This window comes from Dermacentor andersoni, chromosome 5 (assembly GCF_023375885.2).
Source record: "Dermacentor andersoni chromosome 5, qqDerAnde1_hic_scaffold, whole genome shotgun sequence".
Classification (NCBI taxonomy): Eukaryota; Metazoa; Arthropoda; class Arachnida; order Ixodida; family Ixodidae; genus Dermacentor; species Dermacentor andersoni.
The window spans coordinates 21,898,762-21,925,198 of record NC_092818.1 but is presented as its reverse complement, the minus strand read 5'-3'; the positions used below and the strand labels follow the sequence as shown (position 1 = coordinate 21,925,198).

The following is a 26,437-nucleotide window of genomic DNA, read 5'->3' as shown; positions in this document are numbered from 1 at the left end:
TTTTCGCATTTGGCAATGGAACTGCAGGGGCTTTCTTAAGAAGAAAGCGCCTCTGCAGCAGTACATTCGCAGCAATTCCGAAAAACCACATGTGATCCTTATTCAAGAAACCCTATCTGCTGAAGTCAATTTGTCGGGATATCAATCGATTCTTGGTCAAACTTGGAGGAGAGGTGTATGCACCCTTGTAAATCGTAAGCTCACATATATCACTCACGACCTGGGGATGGCCACCTGTAAGGCAGAGCATGTGATGATAGAAATCATACCAGGCCGATTGAGACGCCAGAGTGTTTTCATTCTTAACGTGTATAGTAGCCCCAATGACCTTCGCCAGCGTTTCAAAGCGCTTCTAAGGAATGCAATCAACCTCGCCGGGACTAGTCCTTTGGTGATAGCCGGGGACTTCAATGCCCCGCACTACGCGTGGGGCTACATGTACAACACGGTCAAGGGAAAGGAGTTATGGCAGAATGCTACAGACTTGGACCTAACGCTCGTCACTGATAAGTCTTTTCCGACCAGAATGGGAACATCTTCGTGCAGGGACTCGACTCCGGATTTAATGTTCGTCAAGAATTTGTCAAAGGCGCAATGGACTAACACTGCTGTTGATCTCGGCAGCGATCATTATATCCTCGCTACACACTTTCCAACAGCACCTAAGAGGCCGAAGGAGTTCTTCTTCACGGATTGGGACAAGTTCCGCAAGATAAGGAATGAGCGCCAACCTCCAACCACCAGACTGAGCCTTGAACAGTGGATGGACCAGATTAGGGAAGATATCAAGAGTAACACTCACAAAATATGCACGGACCTTCCCGTGGAAAAGATGGATAGTCGCCTAGCCCATCTACTAGAGGCTAAGCAGTCACTCCTCAATCGATGGAAGGGCCAACGGCTAAATCGCAGACTACGCAAAAAGATTGCTGAACTCAATAGAACCACAGAGGAGTACTGCCACACCCTCTCAAAGCAACAATGGGACGAGGTGTGCAACTCAGTTGATGGTCAAATGCGGAATGGTCGAAACTGGAATCTTTTAAAGCATCTTCTGGACGACACCAACACAAGGTCCAACCAGCAGCATGTGATGGCAAAGCTTCTGCATACAGCCACACGAACCAAGACCACGGAGGAAGTCCTGCAGAGCCTAGTGGAGAAGTACCTCCCCGTTGGTCCCCGGCAAGGGACATCGGTCCCCTACGCAGACTACCTTGGGCCACCCAACTCCGAGCTGGATGCAGACATCAGCACGGAAGAGGTTAGGAGGGCGCTGCATGAGCCTAATAGCAAATCTGCTCCTGGTCCCGACGGCATCACAAATAGGACCCTCCGTAACCTGGACGATTACTCGATAGAATATCTGACAGAAGTCATCAACGAGACATGGAAGGAAGGCAAGGTCCCGGAAGCATGGAAGCGGGCACTTACAGTACTGATCCCCAAACCTGGCAAATCATCAAGCCTGGACAACTTACGACCAATATCGCTCACATCCTGCGTAGGCAAGGTCGCGGAACATGTCATACTCAACAGGCTCACGAGGTTCATCGAACACAAGGAACTCTACCCCCACACGATGATTGGCTTCAGGGCAGGTCTGTCCACACAGGACGCCATGAAGCCCATCAAGAGTCAGATAATCGACAATGACACGCGGGACACTCGGGCCATCCTTGGACTAGATTTGGAGAAAGCTTTCGATAAGATAGCCCATCAATTTATACTGCAATCGATATCCGAGCTTGGTCTGGGCGTAAGATTCCATGATTACGTCAGGTCATTTTTGCACCGAAGAAGAGCGACTCTCCGCGCAGGAGACATGATCGCGGAAGAGGTGGAGCTTGGAACAAGGGGCACTCCACAGGGCTCGGTGATCTCGCCCACTTTGTTTAACCTGACCATGATCGGCCTTTCCAGAACACTCTCACGAGTCGAGGGCATCAGGCATACCATCTATGCGGATGACATTACCATTTGGTGTGTTGGAGGAAGTGACGGACAGGTTGAGAGTGCGTTACAGGAGGCCATCGAGGTCACAGAGGGCTATCTTCGACCCACGGGATTAAACTGTTCGGCTAAGAAGTCAGAGCTTTTACTCTACCGCCCCTTAAGAAAAGGTCGTAAGCCCATGGGCTGGAGACCACTGTCTGACAGCACCATTTGTTTTCGCACGGGCGAGGGAGACAAGATTCCTAGGGTCGACGCAATAAGAATACTCGGCATGGTGGTCGAATCTACTGGCTCTAACGCGCAAACAATAATCAAGCTCACGACCAAGACGGACAACGCAGTACGTCTCATCCGAAGGGTGGCTAACCGCCATCATGGCCTTAAAGAGGACAATCTGCTACGGTTGATTAACGCCTTTGTGCTTTGCCACTTTGCCTACGTGGCGGCTATGCACAGATGGCAAAGAGCAGAGAGGAACAAACTCAACACGTTGCTCAGGAAAATAACTAAGCGAGCCCTGGGTATACCGATCTTCACCAACACCAATCGCCTCCTCCAGCTAGGTGTGCATAACACTCTGGAGGAGATTGCAGAGGCTCAGGAAAGAGCGCAACTTGCCAGACTCTCCACGACCGCCGCCGGTAGGAGGATATTACAAGAGCTCGGCTACCCACCATCTGCAGAAGCACCAAGAAAATGCCAGTTACCACGGGACATACGAGATTTGATCTCCGTATCGCCGATACCAAGAAATGTACACCCTGAATATAACAAGGGTAGAAGGAAAGCAAGAGCTTCAACCATACTCAAACAGATCCAGACAGAGGGGCGTAGAGCCTGCTTTGTTGACGCGGCCGCATATCGGAAGGGGTGCTCCTTTTCTGCAGTAGTGGTGGATTCCAAACAGCGACTCACGAACTGTGCATCTGTACGAACCGGAGATCCGGCGATAGCCGAGCAGGTGGCCATTGCCTTGGCGATGCTTGATGACAGCAGCGACGTCATCTACAGTGACTCACGGTCGGCCATTAGGGCATTTCAGTGTGGAGTGATCTCAGAACAGGCTTTTGGGCTGCTTCGTAAGGCAGGTCCGGATAGAATCAAGTATCACTCGCTTACTTGGTTCCCAGCCAACGTTGGGCACATGGCGGGTGTCCCCACGAACCTCAATGAGACGGCCCACGCTGCCGCGCGCGCACTGACTGACCGCGCTGGCGCTGTAACGGCCGAAGAGAGAGTTATGCATGGTAGGGACGCGCCGGCCACTTATAATGAACTTCTTAAACACTTCTATCTCTCGCGGCGACAATACCCTCCTCCTCACCCCAAGCTCACTAGGCCTCAGGCACTGACATTCAGACTGTTGCAGACAGAAACCTATCCCAACCTGTTCACGTTACATGCGATATATCCGGAGATTTACACTGATGACGCGTGCCCTGCTTGCGGGGATAGATCAACACTTTCGCACATGCTCTGGGGATGTATCTCTATAGCAAGCCCTGACCTCAGCTCAGCTAGGTGGGAGGCGGCCCTCCGCAACCCACTCCTGGCTGAGCAACGTTGGGCTGTCCAGCAGGCCCACGATGCGGCTGGCAGGCTAGGATTGTCGGTCCCGACGTGGGAGCGGCCCGCGACGTGCTAATACGCGTTCTGCAGGACTGTAAAATAAAAGTTACTCAATCAATCAATCAAATAGCATGTCTACTGTACAATATAAGATAATACATGCCCTTATCGGTAAGGAAAATGATAACAGAAGCTGTATTCTACAGTCTACTGCGATATAGAATAAAAATTTACAGTCATTGTGCTGTTCGCTCGCAGAATAGAATAAATGCTATATTGCACTCCCTCTTAATGAACATATTGTTACAAAGGGTCACTGAAGCACGCGGAAAGTTAAAGTGCAGAGAGAGGCGGATGGTGTTGCTCCTACGATTTCCATGGTGTTTGTGCCTTTGTAATCATTAAAGCACCCGCTTAACCTTCACCTAAGTTCGTAACAGATTGGTGAAAGGACCTAGGTAAGACGAAGACGAACTCAATGGCCGACGCTCTTCATCCTGGACTTCGCCGCAGCGGCCGCCTTGATGGACTTCCGCCTTTCCTGATCGAGATGATGTCCCAAGCCCACAGTACGAATGCGTTTGGGGCAACTCCTACGGGTTCCTTGCCCCACCACCGAGTGCCGCCGAACTTCGGTGAGACTTCTAGCGAAGACGTCGATCAGTGGCTCAAGAACTACAAGTGGGTGAGTAGAATCAATGGCTGGAGCTCGGCAGCGCCGCTCAGTCATACTGTATTTTCGCTAACTAACACGGCTGTCATGTAACACGAAAACCACGAGGACATGCTCACAATTTCGGATCGTTTTGTTGAGAAAGTGCAGAAGTGCTTCGGTGATCCTAACGCGAAGAATAAGCGAGCGGAGCAGACATTGACTCAGAGGACACAGCTTCCTGGGGAGGCATGCACCCCATGTATAGGAGAAATTTTGAAGTTGTGCAAGACTGTCAACCCCAGGTTGCCTGATGAGGACAAGGTTGGACACACGCTTAAGGGCACAGCCGAAGAAGTGTACAATTTCTTGATTGACAAAGAGAACCTGAACTCTCTGTCCGAAGTAATGCAGAACTGTCGCACATTTGAAACGCTCAAGATACGCCGTATATCTCTGAAATTTGGCCATCTGTCGAACGTCCCAACAGTTGCCAGTGTCGATACAATGTCGCCTACTGACTACTCGTGGACAATACAGCAGATTGTAAGACAACACTTGCTTCGATGTCAGCAAATCTCACATTGCCCCGGTGACATTCAGGATAACTGTGCAAGAGAAACAGAACGCACGCGAACGCCGGCCGCTCCTGCTTTATGGCAGCCATCAGATAATGAAGCAGATGTCGTCGATGAATACGAAGGAACACTGCGATGTGGGTGCTCATATTGACCCCCCACCAATGATGAAACGCATTTTCGCTCGCCGCGTTTTTCTCAACGAACGTCTGCTGGCTACTGTCCCCATGAAGAGCGATACTACCATTCAATGTCTTCTCGGAGGGCTGGTTACGACGAGCGGCCGCAGGTGTCTCGACCCCTTCCAGTGTGCTACCGCTGCGGCGTTCCCGTGTCACATTCGCGCTTTTGCAACTACCGTCCTTCATACCAGCGAGAGCCCTTACTCAAGTCTTCCCAGCCTTTCGACCACCCATTCACTACGCGACGGCCACAACGCACGCCTGCCCATTTACGCTACCATTCACCGGCCTCTGACCGAAGCTTAACGCCGCCACGAGCTACCCGTGCTCTACGATCTCCATCGCCGCGGCGACGCGTGCAGTCACCGCCGCCGGAAAACTAGTCGGTGCGGCCAATGGGGGCGAGAGTGCAAGGTACCAGGCACTATCGACAGATACAGCCCCGTCAGTGTGTATGCTGAAGAAAAAGTCCATGTACTTATTCTTGGGGTACCTACCATGGCGCATGTGGAGAATATCTGTAAGGAGTGTTAATTTTAGGAGCCTTCCTGGCCTGAAAGTGATGTTTTATCTAAACCGTGTTGCGAGATTCCACGGTATGAGCGGTGACGATTTGTGTCCTGTGGGAGCCTGTACTGGGGATGTGTCTTTGTGCGGCGAAGTGTTTCTCACAGAATTTACGGTTATTACACGATCTACACACAAGACACGGCGTTCGTGTTGTCCACGTCTCTACTCTTGTGTGCTATCTGCACGCCTCACCTTTCTTGCATAATAAATCTTGGCCAACTAGCTCAGCTTTCTGTCGTTCTAAGCTACACACGACGTTATTTCGGGAATCAACGTTTTGCAGGAGTTTAGGGGAACTGTTGACTGTAGAAGTGGGCACCTTTCCGTTCACGGTAGTTTCCCAGCTGCCCTCTGGGAGAATTCATCGCGTGATGAATGTATCTTTGTCGTCTCCGAGGACATGGTCGTTCTTGCATTTTCTGCTGTGTGTGTTCCAGCAACCTGTTCTAGTAACGACTTTGCCACGTGCTATGCCACGCAGAACCGATTTATTTGATTTGTGTGAAAAAGGCCGTTTTATTTTCCCATTGCGTGGTGTGTGTAGTTGAAGGACGGGCAGGTGTGTGAACAATTAATTACCAGTTCAATGGAGCCTTCAGTGTTGCCTCGTGGCATTACACTTGCTTTGTTATAATTCAAATCCTCTACAGCACTGGTTGCCCTTGTTGCTCCGACAAGCGAGAATCGACATCTAGATTATGAAGTTTCCGAAGATTTACAACCTCTACAAATGATCACCAAGACACTTAGTCAAAGTGAACGCCAAACACACCTGGGCCTTCTCTCCAAGCACTCGAAAGTGTTCGCCTTTTGAAAACGCAGCAAAATGCTCCTAATTCCGGCGTCTCGACTACGTTATCAGATCAACACGGTGTCGGCGCATCCCATACGGCAGAAACCTTACAGAGTGGCACCATCAGAGCGTAGAATCATCAACGAGTAAGTGCAAGAGATGCTAGGAAAGAGTGCATCAAGAAGCGGCAAGTTCATGCGCCCCTCGCCTCATTATACTGAAGAAGAAAGATGGTACGTGGATCTTCCGCATTGATTGCAGCCGACTGAATTCCATTACCAATAAATGCCTCCCCGTATTGATGTTGCCATCCACTGTCTGCATTCAGCTTCCTACTTTTCTTCCCAGGATCTGAGAGCCGGTTATTCGTAAATTTTGATACACACAGATGACAAGAAAAAGACGGCATTGGTTACACTTGACGGATTGTACTTATTCGACGTCATACCGTTTAGATTGTTCAATGCGCCGGTGACATTCGAAAGGTGTGTTGGAACGCGCTGCTAGGCTGAGCTAAGCGAGTATAAGCAGCCATGCTTCCCAAACAACAACTGAACTTTTATTCACTCCGAAGCTCACGAAGCAAAGTCACGTGGTTGCTCGCGCATGCACTCTTGCCATTGCACACGGAAGCTCTGTTTCGCGGCGCAACAATACTACCCACCCCCCTAATGAATCGGTCAACAATGAGCTTCGGTTCATAAGTACATTCGCAACGGAGGTCTTGTGCACCGTCCACTCCATGTGAACCTTTCGACGACTGGTTGGGTCGGTTCAGTCTGGTCTGCTGGTAGCCCTTATGGCGGTGGAACTAGAGATGATGCACGCACTTCACTGTTGCTGTATACGTGCGCTGGTTTTACGCGGTCAAGCGAAACCACGTAGTGACGCCACCTCGGTCACTCGTGATTGCTTTTCTCCTCATTTCACCACCTTGAACGGTCCATCATACGGGAGCTAGAGTGGACGCTGTACGGTGTCGTACCTTGCAAATACGTGGGAGCCGGAGGAAAGATCACTGTGGACGTGCATAAGCCGTGGTGCCGACAGACGTGGAGGGACAGCGCGTAGCTTGCTCATAATGTTCCGCAGTCGCAGGGCGTAATTGTTGTTCGCCTGGGCGTTTGAGTTTTTGCTGTCAGCGACAAACTCTCCCGGAAGGCGAAGTGTTGTGCCGTATACGAGTTCAGTTGAGCAGCAGCCAATGTGCGCTTTCAGAGCCGTCCTTATTCCTAATAAAACCAGGGGTAGCGCCTCTACCCAACTGCGACTTGAAGCTGCCGTTAGGCTAGTCTTCAGCTGGCGATGGAACCTTTCCACCCTACCATTTCTTATGGAATGGTAGGCCGTTCTTCTGAGGCGCATGATTCCTAGAAGCCGCAAGGTGTTCCTGAATAGGGCAGACTCGAATTGCGTTCCGCGATCCGTTGTCACTGTTGATGGAACTCCAATCGCGCTACCCAATGGTAGCTGAAAGCGCGGGCCACTGTATCGGCAGTCATATGTGGGATGGGGATGGCCTCCTGCCACCGCGTGAAACGGTCGACGCAAGTTAGTAAGTAGTTTTGCCTTTGGCAATAAGGCAATGGTCCCACAAGGTCCAAAAGCACATTGGAAAATCGAGCGTCCGGCTCGGGAAAGGATACTAAGGGGGTCACAGTATGGCGCTCCACTTTCGAGCGCTGACATGATAGGCACTCCCATGTCCAATGTCGCACGTCCCTGTTTGTTCCGGGCCACACGAACCTAGCTGTGCACAACTTTTGAGTGGCTTGAATCCCCGGATGCGAGAAGCCGTGCAGCAATTCATCAATGTTGCGGCGAAGATCGGGGGGGGGGGGGGGGGCACGAACGGCCTGACCCTACCTGTGGGCATGTCACAGCATACAGATCCTGTCGGTCCATCCACCCATTGCAGTTTTAAGGCGCTGGTTGTGGACTTCAGTAGGTGTTTCAACTCCCTGTCGCTGCGTTGAGCCGTCGTGAGTGCGCTGAAGTCGGTGCTGCTCGGTAGGCTGATAGCGTTCACTGGGCGGCGCGGAAGAGCATCTGCCGCTGCATTGTCCTTCCCGCTGACATGGCGTATACCAGTGGTGAATTCTGCGATGTACGACATTTGGCGAAGTTCTCGTGCCACGTGTGCACCCGTAACTGAGTTTATCGCGCGCAATGCGTAGGTCAGCGGCTTGTGATCCGTGAGTACAAGGAATTCTCGTCCTTCCATATAGTAGCGGAAATGTCGTATAGCAGCATATATGGCCAGGAGATCCCAACCCAAGGTACTTTACCGTCCTTCGGACAGACAAAATTTTCTGGAGAAGAAGGAAATTGGTCGCCACCTACCGCTCGACTTCTGCTGCAATACGGCTCCAATAGCTGCGTCGGAGGCGTCTACCATTACGCATTGCGGAACACCGGGCTGCGGGTATGCGAGCAGAGCGGCATTTGCGAGAGCCGCCTTAATATGCGGGAACGCTTCTACGGCTTGGTCGTTTCACTGAATGGCGCTTGCATTAGTTCCTGATGCTGCTAGTAGGCTGTGCAGCGGGTGAAGGAAGTGGGCGCACTTCGGAACAAACCTATGGTAAACGTTTACGAGTCCCAGGAACTTTCGGAGCTGGCGGATTGTTTGTGGCTTTGGAAACCATCCTACTGCTTAGACCTTGTCCTTATGTGGTCGTACTCCCGCGATTGAAATGCTGTGGCCCAAGAATGGTAGCGACGGTACCCCGAACACGCACTTGGCCCTATTGATAACGATGCTGTGCTCTGCTAGTCGCTGTAGTACACAGCGTAGATTACTCTCGTGCTCTTCGCGCGTGCGGCTAGCAATCAGCAGGTCATCCAGGTAAACCTTGCAGAAGTCGACGCCCCGGACAATGCCATCCATGAACCGTTGAAAAGTTTCACCTGCATTCCTTAAGCCAAAAGGCATCCGTAGAAATTCGTACATTCCAAATGGCGCTGTTATTGCAGTCTTGGGAACATCCTCTGGTGCTACAGGTATCTGATGATATGCGTTCACCAGATCTACATTTGAGAAAATGTTAGCGCCATGCAGGAAAGAGATGAGGTCGTGTACGTGCGGCACTGGGTAACGGTCCGGTACAGTCACACGGTTTAGTGCCCTATAATCCCCACAAGGACGCCAATCGCTGCCTGTTGATCTCGGGACCATGTGCACAGGCGACGCATATGGGATGAACGAAGGGCGTACTATGCCGAGTTGCATCATATGCGAAAACACCTGTAGGGCTAGCCGTAGCTTTTCGTGTTTCGGGAGAAAGACGCCGTGGCCGCGCGTACACCGGTGGTCCTCTTGTTTCTAAGTGATCCTGAACGTTGTGTTTCACTTCGACGAATGCCTCTTGCTGTCGTGTCAGCTCTGGGAACTCTTGTACTATTGTGGCGAAGCGCGATTCTCCGGACGGATGGTGTAATGTCGTTCTGAAAGGAGAACGCAAACATGGCTTGCCTTGTACCACTGCACGACATACAGGATCCTGAAGCCGTTTGTTCCGAACATCAACCAACAGACCGATGTATTGCAGAAAGTCAGCGCCCAATAGGGCGAGCTTGAAATCAGCGGCTATGAACACCCATTTGAACGTTCTGCTCAAACCAAAGTTCAGCGTGAGCGAACGATGTCCGTATGTTCGTATCACCGTGCTATTGATGGCTTGGAGTGGCGATGTACTAGGGTTCTTCTTTTCGGCTAGTGACGCGGGTATGACGTTCACCTCGGCACCTGTGTCGACTAAGAAACAGGCCCCGTTATTGCGGATGGTAACAAAAAATACCGAGGGACGACTTGAAGGCAACGTGGAAGCACTGGTCGCCCTCAGTGCTTGCTGCGGTCGTTTCCCGAGCACGCGCAGGGTGGAGCACAGTTACGCGCAGCGTTCCCGAACCACCGATGATACCAGCATATATTATCCCGCTGGGGTTGTGATAGCGACGTGTTTGGCTCCCTTAAATTTTGTGGTTTCCTGCTTGTGCGCAAAGCTGATAACGTCTCAGTAAGTCGAGAAATATCTTCACGCATTTGCTGAAGTTTGTCCTGAGCCTGTGGTGCTCGCACGGCAGCCAGTGATGTGGGCGTAGTGACCGCCATGAGCCGTTCGGCAAGCTCTGCGACCGCAGGTAGATCTTTCTGCTCTGACGCAGCGACAACCAAGCGGACACTTGACGGCAGCTTTTGCAAAAAGAGTTCTCGGAATAATGCTTGGTCTTCAGTGTTTGTTGTTTCGCCGCGCAATAGTAGCATGTGCCGCAACAGCTGACCGGGACTACGGTCGCCGAGGTCAGTGTCGCGAAGCAATTGCTGTAGTCCCTGCGACTCGGGGAGCGTGACACGCCGGATGAGGGTTTCCTTTAGAGTTGCATATGCTTTTTCAGCGGGCGGATCAAGCAAAAGATCTCGTATTTCACTTGTTATGGGCGGCGGGAGAATGCTTATGACGTAGAGGTATTTGGTATGGTCTGCAGTGATGCGTCGTGCTGCGAACTGCGCTTCTACTTGAATAAACCAGAGTGCGGGGTCCGCGGTCCAAAAGGGGGCAGCTTATCGTCGACTGGACTGAAGAGACTGTCGGCGTAACGTCCGTCGTAGACGTCGAAGCCATAGTCGTGGAGTCTGTCGACGACGTCGAAGGCATAGCGACGTTGATGCTCAACCCCGGCGGCTGCTTATCACGTCCGGGTCACCAATGTTGGAACGCGCTGCTAGGCTCAGCTAAGCGAGTATAAGCAACAACGCGTCCCAAACAACAACTGTATTATTCACTCCGAAGCCCTCGAAGAAAAGTCATGTGGTTCCTCGCGCATGCGATCTTGGCAATGCACACGGAAGCGCCATTTCGCGGCGCTACAGATTCATGGATACTGTTCTGAACCGTTTGAAATGGCAGATCACATGGTAGATCACAAGGCAGATGAATGAAGTACACAACACTCGTCTCGCTATTATGCTCGACTGTATTTAAAAGGCTGATCTTGAGCTGGATTCCAAAAAAACTCTATTTTGGCGAGCGCCAAACAGTTGTCTTAGGACATCTCATCGGTCAAGATGGCATTAGACCCGACCCACAGAAAACGGCAGCCGTTGAATCATTCGCGCAAACTAAATCTGCCATGCAGCTTCGTAGCTTCGTTGGGCTGAGCTCATATTTCCTGCGGTTCATACTCGGTTTTTTGGATATCGCTCACTCTTTGACAAATTTTCTGCGTAAGAACACTCCGTTTCAGTGGACACTCGAGCGTGAAGCTGCTTTTCGCCAACTGGAGTTTGTGTTAACTTCACAGTCAATACTCCGACACATCGATCCTTCTTCATCAACAGAGATTCACACAGACGCAAGCGGCGTCCGCATCGGTGCGTTCTCGTTCAGCGCTCTAGCAACAACGAACATGTCTGTGCGTACGCTAGCCGTTATTTAAGCAAGGCTGAACAGAACTACACTGTGACGGAACAAGAATGCCTAGCAGCAGTATTTGCCATGCAGTGGTTTCACTCGTACGCATCTAGTCGCCCGTTCATCACCTTTCTCTGTGCTGGCTCATCAATCGCGAGGCGATCCGTGCGGTCGCCTCCCGCGTGGGGCCTTCGTCTAATGGCATTGTTCGCTGTTCCGTACAAGAGTGGCCGCCGACATGTTGACGCGGATTGCATTTCTGGGATGCCACTACATACGATGGATTGTGAAGCCGACAACTCTGACAACTTTATCGCATCCCTGTCGCCTGACTTTCCCGATGGCTTGACATTAGCCACAGAGTAACGCAACGTCCCAAACTTTAATGCTTTTTTTCTCTGCCACACAAGGGCCTATAACCGCAGACCAATGGTGTGTCCGAGATGGCCTTCTTTAGATTAGGAACATCTCAACGACGGGAGCCTGCTTTTTACTGGTGATTCCGGAGTCTCTTTACACATCTGTTCTGCGCGCTCCAAACGATGAGCAGACCTCAGGCCAATCAGGGTCGCGCGAACACTTCGTCGCGCCAAAGAACGATTTCATTGGCCTCAAGTGCGTAAGACAATTGACACCTTGTGGGCAATTGCATACAGTGTCAAAACCACAAGCGACCTACCTAAGCTCTCGTCGGTCACCTGCAGCCAGTAAAGCCCCCCAGTTCCCCTTTTGAAAAAATTGGTATAGAGTCGGCAAAAGGCAACCGGTCGATCAGTGTCTGCTGACTACCTGACGCGGTATTGTGAGATGGCAGCCCTATCCTCCGCCACTGCAGGCCAGGTTTCTCACTTTATCCTAAGTTCAATCTTACTCCAACACGGGCCGCCTCGCGTCATAATGAGTAACCGTAGTCGCTAATTTATTGCCGAAATTGTAGAACAATTACCGCCTTCGTGTGCATCCACGTTCACGCACTCAACAGCGTATCATCGACAAACTAATGGCCTAACCGAGCGTACAAACCGAACATTGATAAAGATGCTATCAATGTACCTCACTTGGAAACAGAAGAACTGGGATGAAGTATCAGTGGTCGTGACGTATGCTTTCAACACTGCCGTACACGAATCGACTGGTTTAAGCCCTTTCATCCTTCTTGATGCATACCCACTTCGTCATACGCTGGAGAGTATATATTAAGGCGCAAGCCTTTAAAGGCTCATTGTCAAGATCATCTGCCGTTAGCAGAAACTGTCACAGCTCTCCGGCCTCCTGACTGGTCTCCTCTGTGTCGTGACGTCACTGTCCTTAGGCACAGGTGTGCGCCTCCTGATTCGCTCGCGTGCGTGACGTCACCGTCGTCAAGTGAGGGTGCCGGGGTGGTTCGGCACCGTGCGGGATGCCTCATCAGATCGGCACGAGTGGCGGCCCTGTGTTCGACGGTGCGCCCTGACGTCACTCTCGTCAGGCGCTCCCGGTTGGGCGCTGTTTGGCGTGACGTCACTGTTGCGAGGCGTGCGTGGCGACCGTCTGCTTGGGTGTGGCGGTGGCGGCAGTTTACTTTGCGGTATCGTGTGGGGAGGATGCCTCGTCTCGCCAAACCAGTCTCGCGACACGCGATGTGCGGCAGCCGCTGAACGCAAGCGGCGCTCAAGAGAGGCTGAGCGTATACGTCGCATGCATCAGGGCGGCGACGCACGTACGACACCACAGAGTCCAAAGATGCGACGGGCCAACGCCAGAAAGGCAACGCGTTTGAAGCGACTCGCTGCATCTCCGGATACCAAGGCAAATGAAGTTCGGAAGCGCCGTGACTGCCATCTTGCCGCGGCAAATCGAGCAAGTACAAGTCAATCGAGTGAAGTGAATGATGAGGATGGCTAACTGCACCCCGACACCGCCATGGACGACGCGTCTCCTACTGATCCACAAACGGCGCTGCAAAGCAGCCATCCTGGATGTGGACCCACTAAACACAAGGAGTTCACCGGCCATTAGTTGCAAGCCGACATCCTGCCAGATGACAGCTTTGAAATGGTGGACTCAGAAAACATCAAAACGATAGACATACGCGTAAGCGACGTTGCAGGCATTTAATAAACAAACAAACATTCACATAACAGCGTACTAGTTGTGTGCCTCCGTGGTATTTCCGACGCAACAAATCGCCATGTACAATGGTGTCAGGCTTCCGCCGTTTCACACTTTAGTCTCGACAAAGTGACTCCCGTTTCTTTTTCTTTTGTCCTCCATGACAATTTTTCTATCGCAGAGACTTTGTGTCGTGCAGAAGAGGCTCGCCGACTTGCTCGCTTACGTACATTGGCCGTGGAAGGCCCCACTTAAACACGCAACGATAGTCACCACCATTTTACGTATGTTCCCGGCGGCCTCGTGTGACTGTGGACTCCAATACGTAGACGTGGCTTGAGCCGGAAGCTGCTTTCTGATTTGGAGCCGGCACGCTGGCTGACGCGCAGCTAACACAACTGTTGGTTATGCAGGTCCTCATTGCAATTGGATCAGCGATCCTGCTCGGTGTGGATGGCGAACGGGCACTGCTCCCACTATCGCCGAAACTGCCTTCATCAAGCGAAATCGGATGGGCCACGACGACAAACAAGTTTAAAAGCGGATTGCCAGTTATCACCGGCTTAAATCCCCGTTTGAATAAGCCACTCGTCGACGGCGAACTACCAGTCCCTGTTGAGCATCCAGGACCACGTGACATCAACCGAACCTACTTTACCGCGCAGCATTTTGGCTTCGTGGGATTTGGAGCCGGCACGCTGGCTGACGCGCAGCTAACACTACTGTTGGTTATGCAGGTTAGTACTTACTATCCAATGCAACTTCATGGCCGCTATGTGGGTTGCCGGCTCCTCCCACGATAAGTGCTACTGCGCACCGTTGCATACTAATGTGCGCGCGAGTGTCTTGCCGAAATTTCCGCCTCTTTGTCAATAGAGTGCTGTACTTGATTCTTCTTTTGTTGCTATCAGGCGATGTCGAGCTTAATCCTGGACTTCTCACCGAAGCAGCAATGGAGGTACTTAAAAGTTTACAGAGTGGTCAGGCAGCAATCATGAGCAATCTAGATACGATCGATACCAAGTTAGCCAAGCACAAGGCTATGCTGGCGGAAGTAAACAGTAGGCTTGGTGTAACTGAGGAACGGGTTGGAACGGTAAATAAATTAGTGTCGGATCAAGGAAATGCAATAAGATCACTTGAACAACAAGTATCTGCCATTCGAAAAAAAAAACGTCGATCTTGAAAACAGAAGTTGCAGGCTTAATCTTGTCTTCTATGAAATTGATGACGGAAACCATTCTGAAACGTGGATTCAATCAGAAAACTTGGTTAAAGATATTTGCAAAGCTAACATAGGGATCGAACTGGATTCGATACAAAGGCGGATTTATGGCGGGCATTTAAAGATAAACTGCTTGAGCTTAGGGACAAGTATGTTCCAAGCGTAGACTCCACCAGACTCAAAAAACGTAAACCTTGGGTGAATTCGCGTATTCTCAGAATAATTAAAAAAAGAAAGAGAGCATTTAGTAGATAGGAAAAAACTAAAAGTATGAATCACATAAAAACGTTATGTGAAGTAACACAGGAGTATAAGTTTGCTATAAAATATACGAAGGAAGAGTACTTTAAGACACTCTACGACAGAATGAAAACTAATCCTAAACATTTTTTGGAGGTTTTTAAAAGGATGCGGATCAGATTTTGTAGGAATACATGAAATCGTTTGTAATCAACAAATAATTACAGACGATATTGAAAAGGCAACGTGTTTGAATACATATTTTCAATCTGTCTTCCTACCTAAATGCAATCATAGCTCTACACCACATGCAAGCAGACTTCCTTTAATGACTTCAAGATGAATTTGAATTTAAAAAAGTGCGTTCATGTATGTTTTACAAGAAAGAAGAAACGGATTGTAAGTCTTTACCAAATAAATAATACCCTGATAAAAAAACGAACCTATATACAAGTATCTAGGTGTGACGCTATCATCCGACTGCTCATGGTCTGCTCATGTGGATGACGTCATTGTAAAAGCTGGTAGGGCACTCAATTTTATTCAGGGGAACTTGAAATGTTCACAGCCGAATCTAAAGAAAACTGCTTACTTAACATGTGTTAGACCAATTTTGGAATACGCCTGTGCCGTCTGGGACCCAGCGCAAAAAAACTTGATTGATAAGCTGGAAAGAATTAAAAACCAAGCTGCTAGGTTCGTCCTGGGGCGGTATGGGCGGAGAGAAAGTTATACTGAAATGAAACTTGAATTGAATTGGGAACTGCTTTCCTCTCGGCGGAAAAAGTTGAGCCTGAACTTTTTATACCTCATATTTAATAATAAGTCTTGAATTAGCAGTAAAAGCTACTCGAAAGAACCACATTATATTTCTAGGCGTAATGACGATTCCTTTAAAATCCGCGAATACCGTGCCAGGACGTACTTGTTTCCGGATTCCTTTTTTGTCAAAATTATTGTGGAGTGGAATCAGCTGTGTGAAGAGCAAGTGTGCTGTACGAATGAAGATTTGTTTTTTTCCCTCCTATAACACCCCCCCCCCCCCCCCCCTGCTATAACGCCTTCGGGCAATGCGGGGTAATTCTTGAATGAAGAATAAATTTAAAAAAATGCTGAGCCATTCGTTATCCTCGATGGTCTAAGCGAGGTCAACTACGCGATTTCACGTCTCCCATCCAATGGCCAAACACTTATGTGAAGCATGTTGCCGGCCTGAAGTCGTTCACACGCAGCAAGCAGGAGTGACTCAGCCGCAGGGCTTCGTCTGGGAGAGGAGGAGTGTTACAAAGGGTTACTGCAAGTGAAACACGCAGGAAACGAGAGTAGAGAAAGAGGAGGATGACATTGCTCCTACTATTTCGACGGTCTTTGTGCCCAGGTGGTCAGCAAAACACCCCCCTAACCCTATTAGGAGTCCATAACAATAACTTATTATCAGAAATTGAGTGCTGACGCAGACCCATTTAAGATACTTTTGCTGCCGAATTTAAATGATCCTTTGACGCAAACGATTGTTTTAAAGGACTTCTGGTCCAGTGAATTCCTAGTTCAGTAAGTTTATTCTAATTGTTTAATGCCCAAGGACCACTTTTGGAGGCAACGTTGTTCCGCAAGGTACGGCACTAGAGCCCGCGCTCATTACGCTGCAATCTACTTCATTAGATTACCCCTCAGCGCCTTCTGTACACAAGCGATATTCAAGTTATACCCTAGTTACACGGGCAGCTTAACGGCGGTTAAACTTAACCGTGGCTAACTCCCTCAACCGTGGTTAAAGCGAACCGTTTCCGCCAGAATTTCGTGGGCTATCCCGATCACGGTTAATGGTCTGATGACGCGTCACATGAGGTCTTGCGTACAGGCTTCACGTTGAATAATTTTTCTTCGGCATTTGATTACAGGGGTATGAATATGTTATTTTTCAGGAAAACAATTCTCATATTTCTGAGTTTTAACGTGCAAGACTGCGTTTTGGACATGTAGATTAATTATTTTCGATACTCCCACTCTGAGTTGTGAGCATGCCTGGTGGGCATACAACTATATAAAAACTCGAAATTAAGGGTCACAAATGGGTAAATATAAAATAAAATTAAGTGCACTTAACGAAAAGGTAAAAAACATTCTTAACGGACAAATGAATGTTTACACTGAAAAACATTGGTTACTGTTAGATACGGGACCGTTTCCTGAGCCTATTTCGAGTTCCCCAGACCTCATCGAATCACACCACAGCTAATTGAGGAGCGAAGAAGCACGGATGCCACATTCCTGAGGCGCAACACGCGCAAACAAGTTGGCGGACCCCACTTCGTGTGCAGCCGGTGGAGCTATTCACTGCTTGGCTCTTCCCGAAAGTGAAGGGAAGGGACTCTTCCGTCCTGGCACTGTTGCGGGTAAAGTGGGTCCCGAAGACGGCTGTAATGCGCCGTGACAACCTGACGGCGTCGCCCCCTTCCCTCTATGGTGATGGCGCATTGCAAGTCAGCAAGGCAAGACCGCAGGGAGAAGAAAGCCCTCGCACAAACACCCGAGCAGCGACTCTCTTAGCCGGGTGTGACTCCATCGCACGGGCGCCTACCATTGGCTGAAAATGGCGTCACCTGAGCGGGCTCTCCCATTGGCCGAACGTGACGTGTCTTATCGACACCGAAGGGCTTAAAAGACGCAGACCGGGAGCAGCAGAAGAGCATTCCTAGAGCATTCCTGGATTCATCTCTCTCGAACTTCTTGCGACGGGCGGCAGCGTCCGAGTTGCTCCCGGCCCGTAATGACTCTAAGACTGTTAATTGACTCTCACTGTAAACAATGTAAATAAACCTCCCAAATGTTTCATCCCAAAGTCCTCCTCAACTCCTACAACTGGTTGCTAGCGGTGGGATCGCCTCCAAATGCATCAACTGGTGGCAGCGCTACGGATCAGTCTTCGGCGAGAGAAATCCTCAGGAACCCGGAACAGCGAAAACGAGCCTTCGTCCAAAGAAGTCGCGAGGAACCGGGAAGAGCGAAGAAGAGAGAGCCTTCGTCGAAAGAGGTCCTAAGAAACTGGGAGTAGCGAAGAAGAGCGAGCCTTCGACCCAGGGAGTCCTGTGGAACCGGGAACAGCGGACCAATGAACCAGATGGCAGGGTGCTGCGACCGTAAGTGAGCGCGTGGTTTTCTTTCCTTTTGATTCGCCAGACTCAAATGTTGCGTTTTCATTTTGATAGTTCTGGGAATCGGGAATTTCTTGCATTCTGTGTTTGCTCAAATTAATTAAGGAAAACAGTTCTAACCACCAGTCGGGGCAACTGCCATGGATCTTAGACGGTTGACGAGGTTAGACTTGTTGTTGGTTTGCGACGATTTGGGAGTTGAGGCGGACGAACAGATGAAAATGCCAGCTATCATAAAGGCGATTCAAGATAGTGGCAATGATGATAGAAGCATTGAGCTTGGTTCGGAGGTGATACAAGAACCTGAGGAGCGTGAGCGTCGTGAACGTAAGCGTGAGAGTCACGAACGTAAGCAAAATCACGAGAAAGAGATAGCAGCATTGGAAAAACAGGTACAATATTTTCAGCAGTTAAAGGAACAAAGGCAACGCCTGTCTGTAAATTCTGTAGGCAGTACAGAGCACAAGAATGAGGAAGTGTCTCGCGGATTTTCGCCAAAATCCGACGAGTAGAATAGTGCCTGTGAGATTGGCTGCACATTCCTAGGTGAAGGGAAAACGCTAGCTGCTAACGATGCCTTAGTGGCAACAGAGGCCGTTAAAGGCCACAGTGAGAGCGACGAGGTGCTGTGCCAACAGATGACTGTAGAGACAGCTAGGCCAGCTGCGAACAAATTGGCACAGTTACCGCGCGTGTGCGTCGCTAGCAATGTTAGCGAGGTTGCTAGCGAAGAAAAGGGCACTGCTGACCCGGCAGACGCGAGCACCCATGTCAGGTCAGATCTGCGTGCCGAAGTGATGTGCGAGCTGGACGATGCAGTTGAGAATAGTTCTCGGGGTGGCGAGCTCCGTAGCTCACGCGAGAACAACTGCATTGTTCAGGAATCGGTGCGGCTCTCCGCCAGTCTAGGTAGCCTAGAGATGAATGATTTAATTAGGAATCATTCGGACTGTGCGCGTGAGACAGCGATCGAGACCGACGGTAGCTGTGTGTCGATGCACAGCGTGAGCTGGGCAATGCAGTAGAGGGCAGTTCGCAAGAGTGCGAGTCGCATAACTGGTGTAAAAGCTGCTGCATTGTTCAAGAGTCGGTTGAGCTGTTCGCCAGTCGAGGCAAAGATAGAGTCGATTTAAATGATAATCACACAGACTGTGCGGGTAAGAGACCGATCCGGGCCGATGAGATGTGTAACGGCCAGCACGAGGCGCCAGAAGGCGCCATGCAAGAGAATGCAAAGAGAAAGCGCCGCAGAAAGAAGCGCGCAAAAGATGGGGATGCGGTGACTAATGTAGCGCCGCCAAAGACGGCGAGAGACCCAAAAGGGCAGGGCGCGAGGAAAAGAAAGGTGCGGTCGTCACTGACCAGTTGACGCATCAAACACGTTCGAGCCACCGGTCAAAGGGGGACCGCGAAGCATGTTCTGCACGGACGCGGACAAAGGGCACGGGGCAGTTAAATTCCTCGTCGTTCCGTCGTTCTCTTCGAAGCTCAGCGTGTACTTCAAAGAAGCGCAAGGTGGCAAGACGAGACCAGGTGGGGAGTAGCGACGCGGTCAATCGAGTTCGTGGTCAAAGCGGGGCGCCAGGACGCAAATTGGCAGGCGACTGTAACGTCTTGGGGGAGCTGATAGTGAGTCAGCCCTTTTGTCGGCAGCCAGAATAGCTTTCAAACCGCGACCACCTCGGGTACGGCTCAAAAGTATGAGGCAGTCGAAAATGTTTGGAATGGGAGGCCAAGAGCGCTTCCGTAGAAATGAAATGTTTTTTTTTTTTTTTTGGAGCATCGGATAATTTTCGCGATTTGAGACTAGGATTTCTTTCAATAAGTAAAAGTATGAGCTTTGTTTTGTTTGAGAAGCTCGGAGGTTTGAAAGATGCGTTTTATGTAAACCTGTAGTCTCGGGAGTTGTTAGTTAATAAGTAGAGTGTTTTAGTTGAGCGTCTTTACGGTACGCTCCGCTCCGAGCGGCCCCGCTAAGCCACAGCGGAGCGGCGGGCGATTTTCACGTTTTAGTTGCACGTTTAGCGTAGCGGAGCGGACGTTTCATAGTTGCAGCGCCCCCTGGCTAAATTGAGGGTAATGAAAGAAAATAAAAACACTTTATGATCACTCTCATACCGTAAAACGTATATATGTATATATATAACTTGTTTCTCCATGAGGTATCTAGACGTGCGCTTGTAATGCGTTACCGGTCCATTTTATCCAATGGAAAATAAAGCGCCGTCTTGGGGAACGCCACGTGTTAGCCAGCGCGCTTGCTTTCGGCATCCAATCCAATCCGTTCGGACGCCAACGCTAGCCAAAGTGCTGCGCGGCACGCTCCGCTCAGGCAGCTTCTAAGCGGACCGTGTTCCTCGCTCCGCAATCCCGCTTACGGCTAAGCGGATGGCGCATGCGCATTCGCGCATCCGCTCCGCTTAACTGCTTAGCGGAGCGTAAACACGCTCAACTAAAGCACTCTAGTATATAGGCTTTCTTTTTTTGTGTGTGTGAGTAACCTGAGTGTCAAGGTTATTGGTGAGAGGCCTATCGTTACGCGCGTGTGTTTTAGTTAACCTTCTTTTTTTTATATGCCCTTCTCTTATTTTCTAATGTTAACTGCGTAGGTTTTCAGCAAGTGCATCATTTGCACTGAGAAGCGTTCTTAGTTCCATTAGCGCGTGTCTTGTTCGGACGGAAAGAAGCAGATTTATGACTGGGTTGCTCGTGTGTGTTGAGGGCGGCCGTGTTCTGACTTCTTTAGTGAGCGTGCATGGAGCTAGTTATTAGAAGACGCATCATTTTAAGGTTTCTGCGCAGTGCGTAAGCCCCATAAGTTTAATTGGTCGTTTAAGGTACGTGTCCTGTATGGACTAGAGAAAGACACGTGAGTAGGCGTAATGAAAAGTTTGCCTACGACGCAAGTACGCGTTCTGATTAGTGACCACAGGGCTAGCGCGCTTGTGATTACGTACTTGTGAAGATGGCCAGACTGTTCAGTGGCACCAATACGTGCGATAAGTACGCCACTGCGATAGATTGAAAACATGCTGTTCGTGTAGTTAGGCCACTTAAATTATGTTCGGCTGTTTTCACTGTTTGTTTGCAACGGCAAGGACCCATTGTTTTGCTACAGCAATAGCACTCTGGTCTTGTCGGCATTCGGGGAGAAATGGATAGCGGTTTGGAAAGGTGGCTGGAAGTGCTTTGTCAAAACTGGGGATATAAAAGATCAGGGTTCATTTTGACTCAGTAGTAACCTGGCGAGTCAGGGGTGAAGAGGCTGCGCTAACACGTGGGGCAGCGCTGTGTTGTTTTGTTTGTTTGACGTGTGTTCTCCAGGGCCCAGGATCACGAAGTTCGTCAAACCAGGCTCGACACCGGTACCCAGCAGGTTCTTTCAGCGTTCCTCATGGCCAGCGAATTGAGTTCACCGGCCATACCGAACTTGCGGGGCGAGGACGAGCTGTTAGATACGGGACCGTTTCCTGAGCCTACTTCGCATTCCCCAGACCTCATCGAATCGCACCACAGCTAATTGAGGAGCGAAGAAGCACGGATGCCACATTCCTGAGGCATGACACGTGCAAACAAGTTGGCGGACCCCACTTCGTGTCCAGCCGGTGGAGCTATTCACTGCTTGGCTCTTCCCGAAAGTGAAGGGAAGCGACTCTTCCGTCCTAGCACTGTTGCGGGTAAAGTGGGTCCCGAAGAAAGACGGCTGTAATGCGCCGTGACAGCCTGGCGGTGTCGCCCCCTTCCCTCTATGGTGAAGGCGCATTGCAAGTCAGCAAGGCAAGACCGCAGGGAGAAGAAAGCCCTCGGACAAACACCCGAGCAGCGGCTCTCTTCGCCGGGTGTGACTCCATCGCACGGGCGCCTACCGTTGGCTGAAAATGGCGTCACCTGAGCGAGCTCTCCCATTGGCCGAACGTGACGTGTCTTATCGACACCGAAGGGCTTAAAAGACGCAGACCGGGAGCAGCAGAAGAGCATTCCTAGAGCATTCCTGGATTCATCTCTCTCGAACTTCTTGCGACGGGCCGCAGCGTCCGAGTTACTGCCGGCCCATAATGACTCTAAGAATGTTAATTGACTCTCACTGTAAATAATGTAAATAAACCTCCCAAGTGTTTCATCCCAAAGTCCTTCTCAACTCCTACAACTGGCGCCAGCGGTGGGATTACCTCCAACTCCTACATTACATAATTAAAGGGATTACAACTTCACGCGAATGCGCTTTGGAATTTTGCGCATGCATTTGCAAAAGAAAAAGAATAAAAAAGGAAGAAAAGGCAGTGCTTTCAGGTGTTAATGCATATACACTGCGATTTCACATTGCCAAAATTATCACAAAATGTACGTGTTAAAAATACTCAAGATGTAAGTTTAAAAGGAGCGCCATCAAACTGGACAACAAAGTGAGACGCACACACACACAGCGTTTGTGTGAGTCTCACTTGTCCAGTTGTATTGCGCTGTTCTTAAATTTTGAACTTTGTGCCTAGCCCTCATTTCTGTATAGAGGCGCGCGTTTCGACTTCTTGAGCGCAGTGCGGCCAGATTATCTTCCCAAATGCGTATCAGTGCCTCAGTTGTCGCTTCAGGTCAAATGATACGCTTTTTTGCAAATATATGGGAAGCGCCAGCGCTGCACTCGAGATACCGAGGTTGGCAAGCTCGCTTGGCGGTCAACCGCGGTCAGCGGCCTAAACGCAGTTTCGCCTGCCATGAACCACGCTAACCGCGTTTAGCGGTAACCGCGGTTACGTTAGCCGCGGTTAAGGTCGCCCGTGTAACAGGGGTATTAGAGACTGCTTAAGCGTATGTGTTTCTAAAGGCGTACTTGTTCCTTTGCTTACCGCTAGTGCTTGTGTATGTGCATGTGAAATCCCTTTCTGTCATCACAGCCGGATTGGTGAATGCTTACCTAATACTGTTAGGGTCATTTTGTTGAAACGCATTCATATGTTTCTTCAAAATTAAGATTGGGGCTGACAGGAGAAGTACCACACTCTGGTGTAAAGGCTATAAACAGGGATAAGGTGCCTGAGAAAGCCTGGTCAACACTTCGACAGGGGGACCTGTCTTCGTCACAGGCGGCCTCGTCCTCCTAGGCATGTTGGTTTTAACTGTTTATTAGAGTGACGGCTGTTGTCGATGGCGGTTGAGTGTAAAGGCAAAGACTACAAAGAAAATGAGCGCTGTCGCCTGACGTCTGTAAGCTTGGGTTCTAAGACGAGGGGAAAAAAAGCGGGAGAATGGGAAGGCAGGGAAAAAAAAGAAAAGGAAAGAACCTAGAGTGAAAGAAAATTAGAAAACAAAAGAAAAGGACGGGCATAGGAGGGTGTTTGGATAGCGAGAGGTTGGGGAGCATTCAGGGGTGTCATTGGCGGCATGGTTTTGGGGCTTTAGAAGAGCCGGTCAGCTGGTCAGTGCACCAGTAACTAACAAAAAAGAGAAAAAAATGCATCACTTGAAAGAGTGACTTGTGCAGCGTAGCAGCAATGCGTCAGGTTGTGTTGAAGGCGTGAAGATGGCGACAAGCAGTCTAGAGTGCAATGCACGAGGCAGCTGAAAGGCAGCGCCTTGGTCTTTCAAGGGACGCTAGCCTCAGTAGCTCAACGTCGGCGTCATCACGACGGCATAAAAAATTGGCAACACCCGGTGTGGCTGAGGCGCCGAAAAAGATATCTTGGCGTCTTGAGCTTTCGAATGTGTTAGTGAGGCTGTTTGAAAATATGGAAAACAGAAGAAACAGACAAAGAAGGCGTGGGGGGGGGGGGGAAACCGAAACAGGAGTAAAAAATAGGAGGGTGACATGAGTGAAAACGACATGGGTCAAGTGTATAAGCGAAAAGACTCGTACAGTTGATACATATGCGTAAAAATATGGAAGAGTATATTAAATTGAGTAGCCGCCAGCGAAAAATTGGAAATGGAGGAATAGGTGAGGTTAAGAACTAAGGCTACCAGGTGGCATGATGCGTTTTCTGCCTTGTTTGATGATATGAGAATTTCAGATAACACATTTCAGTTACAGTTTAGGGATTCTAAATTGCCATGTGCCAAATTGCCGTCGGCTGTAAGCATTTAAACTTGTGTATGAGGTACGATTTCGTATTCTTTCCCTCGCGAGGTGCACGGAAATTTGTTTTTAATCTATAAAGCCTTGCTTTGTTTAATATATGACCATGTTCACAGATGTGGCTCGGCACTGCTTTAGGTAAATTGTGTGTTGTATCTGCGCGATGACCGTTGAGTCTTGTATGAGTTTTTTGTCCAGTCTCACCTATGTATTGTTTGCAACAAGCGGCAAATCCTAGTCAGACTGCGTTGCTTGTAGGAACTTGAAAAGCGGCATAATACTTTCTCACTGCGTCCTCTTCGGCATATCTAAACCCAAACCCAAACATGGTCGCAGGGGTGGTATTGCACCTAGCGTCGACGAAGATTGTAGTGCCGGCTGTCGATCCTTTGCTGGTTCTTGATGCGCAGGTAGGTGAGCTCTCGGACTTCTTGAACATGCTGGAGATATGTGGCAACTTCAAGATTCTCTTCGTCGGTGACGTACAACAGCATAGCGTCGAGAGTCGTCGTCAGGTTCCTTCCGTAAACCAGCTTGAATGGCGCGATCTGTGTTGTTTCTCCATTGCCAGGTTGCAAGACAAGGGGACGTACGCCAGGACAGCATCCCACGTCCTGTGTTCGACGTCGACGTACATTGCTAGCATGTCGGCAAGAGCCCCGTTCAGCCGCTTCGTAAGACCATTCGTCTTAGGGTGGTAACCAGTTGCCCTGCTGGAGCTTGTCTGGCTGTATTGCAGAATGGCTCGGGTTAGCTCTGCTGTAAACGCCATTCCTCTGTCGGTGATGAAGACTTGTGGCGCACGATGTCGCAGCATAATGTTCTAGACGAAGAATTTACTACGTTTTGGCAGGGCTTTCACTTCAGCAAAGCGGGTGAGGTAGTCCGTCGTCAAGACGATCCACTTGCTTCCAGATGTTGACATCGGAAAGGGTCCCAACAAATCAATGCCACTCAACTGTCGGCAAGGTGGCTCGATTGACTGTAGTAATCTTGCTGGCCTCGTAGGCGGTGTCTTGCGTAGTTGGCAGTCATGGCATGGCTTGACGTAACAGGCGGCGTGGGCGATCAAGCGCGGCCAGTAATACTTCTCTTGTATTCTCGCAAATGTACTGGAAAACCCGAGGTGCCCGGGTGTCTGATCGTCCTGCTGGGCGTGCAGGACTTCTGATCGGAGTGCTGTAGTCACAACGAGGAGGTAGTTTGGACGGGACGAGGAAACAAGTTTTTCTTGACCAGGAAGCCATTTCTCAATAAGAACGAAGACAATCCGCACCTATTTTTCCTCGGAACAAAGTCGGTCTTGCCTTCCAAATACGTAGCAAGGCTTCTTAGGACGTTGTCCGCTCGCTTCTGCTGTGAAAGTCGTATGTGCTTATTGTTGCTAAAAGGTGTCGTCGTCTGAGCAATACAACCGGCCTACGCTGACAACAAACTCCGCCATAGCTCAAACGCTAGGCGCCGACGACCTGCGCGAGAAGATAAGAGCTGTCGTACAGGAACAGCCGCAGAAGTTGTGTCCCAGGTCGCAGCCCCAGGTGGCCTCAGTTGTGGACATAGTTAAAGAAGAGCTTCAGCGCCCACCAGAAGTATTAGAAGTTCCGCATCACTGCAACCCCAGCCGGAAGCGATGACCTACGCCGCCGCCGCCCGCCGTCAAAGTCCCCTCCCGCGACTACGACTGGGCCCCGTAACGCCGCCATTCCGTAGTCCACCGCGGCCGCCACCAGCACGCCCGCCGGTCGCCCACCGCAGCTACCCGAGGAAGACAGGCATTCGGCGCGCCCCCTACCACCGCCCGCTCTGCAATCACTGCGGTAAAGTGGAAATGTCTACGGCCGATACCCATACTGTGAAATGGGACTACGAGGGTTCACCGTCAACGCTCCGCGCCTGCAGCAATGTCAACGCCCTCGCGATATCGCCGACTACCTTGCCGCCA

General features: G+C 50.2%; 1 protein-coding gene across 1 annotated transcript; it reads left to right on the top strand.

The window, feature by feature from the left end:
* Window positions 1-226: 226 nt before the first annotated feature.
* On the top strand, window positions 227-26,129 carry LOC140218436 (uncharacterized). Its single transcript, XM_072288140.1, has 5 exons — window positions 227-1,601; window positions 1,821-1,983; window positions 4,039-4,210; window positions 24,906-24,977; window positions 25,887-26,129. The coding sequence occupies exons 1-5, from the start codon at window positions 227-229 to the stop codon at window positions 26,127-26,129; spliced, it is 2,025 nt and encodes a 674-aa protein (XP_072144241.1).
* Window positions 26,130-26,437: the final 308 nt, after the last annotated feature.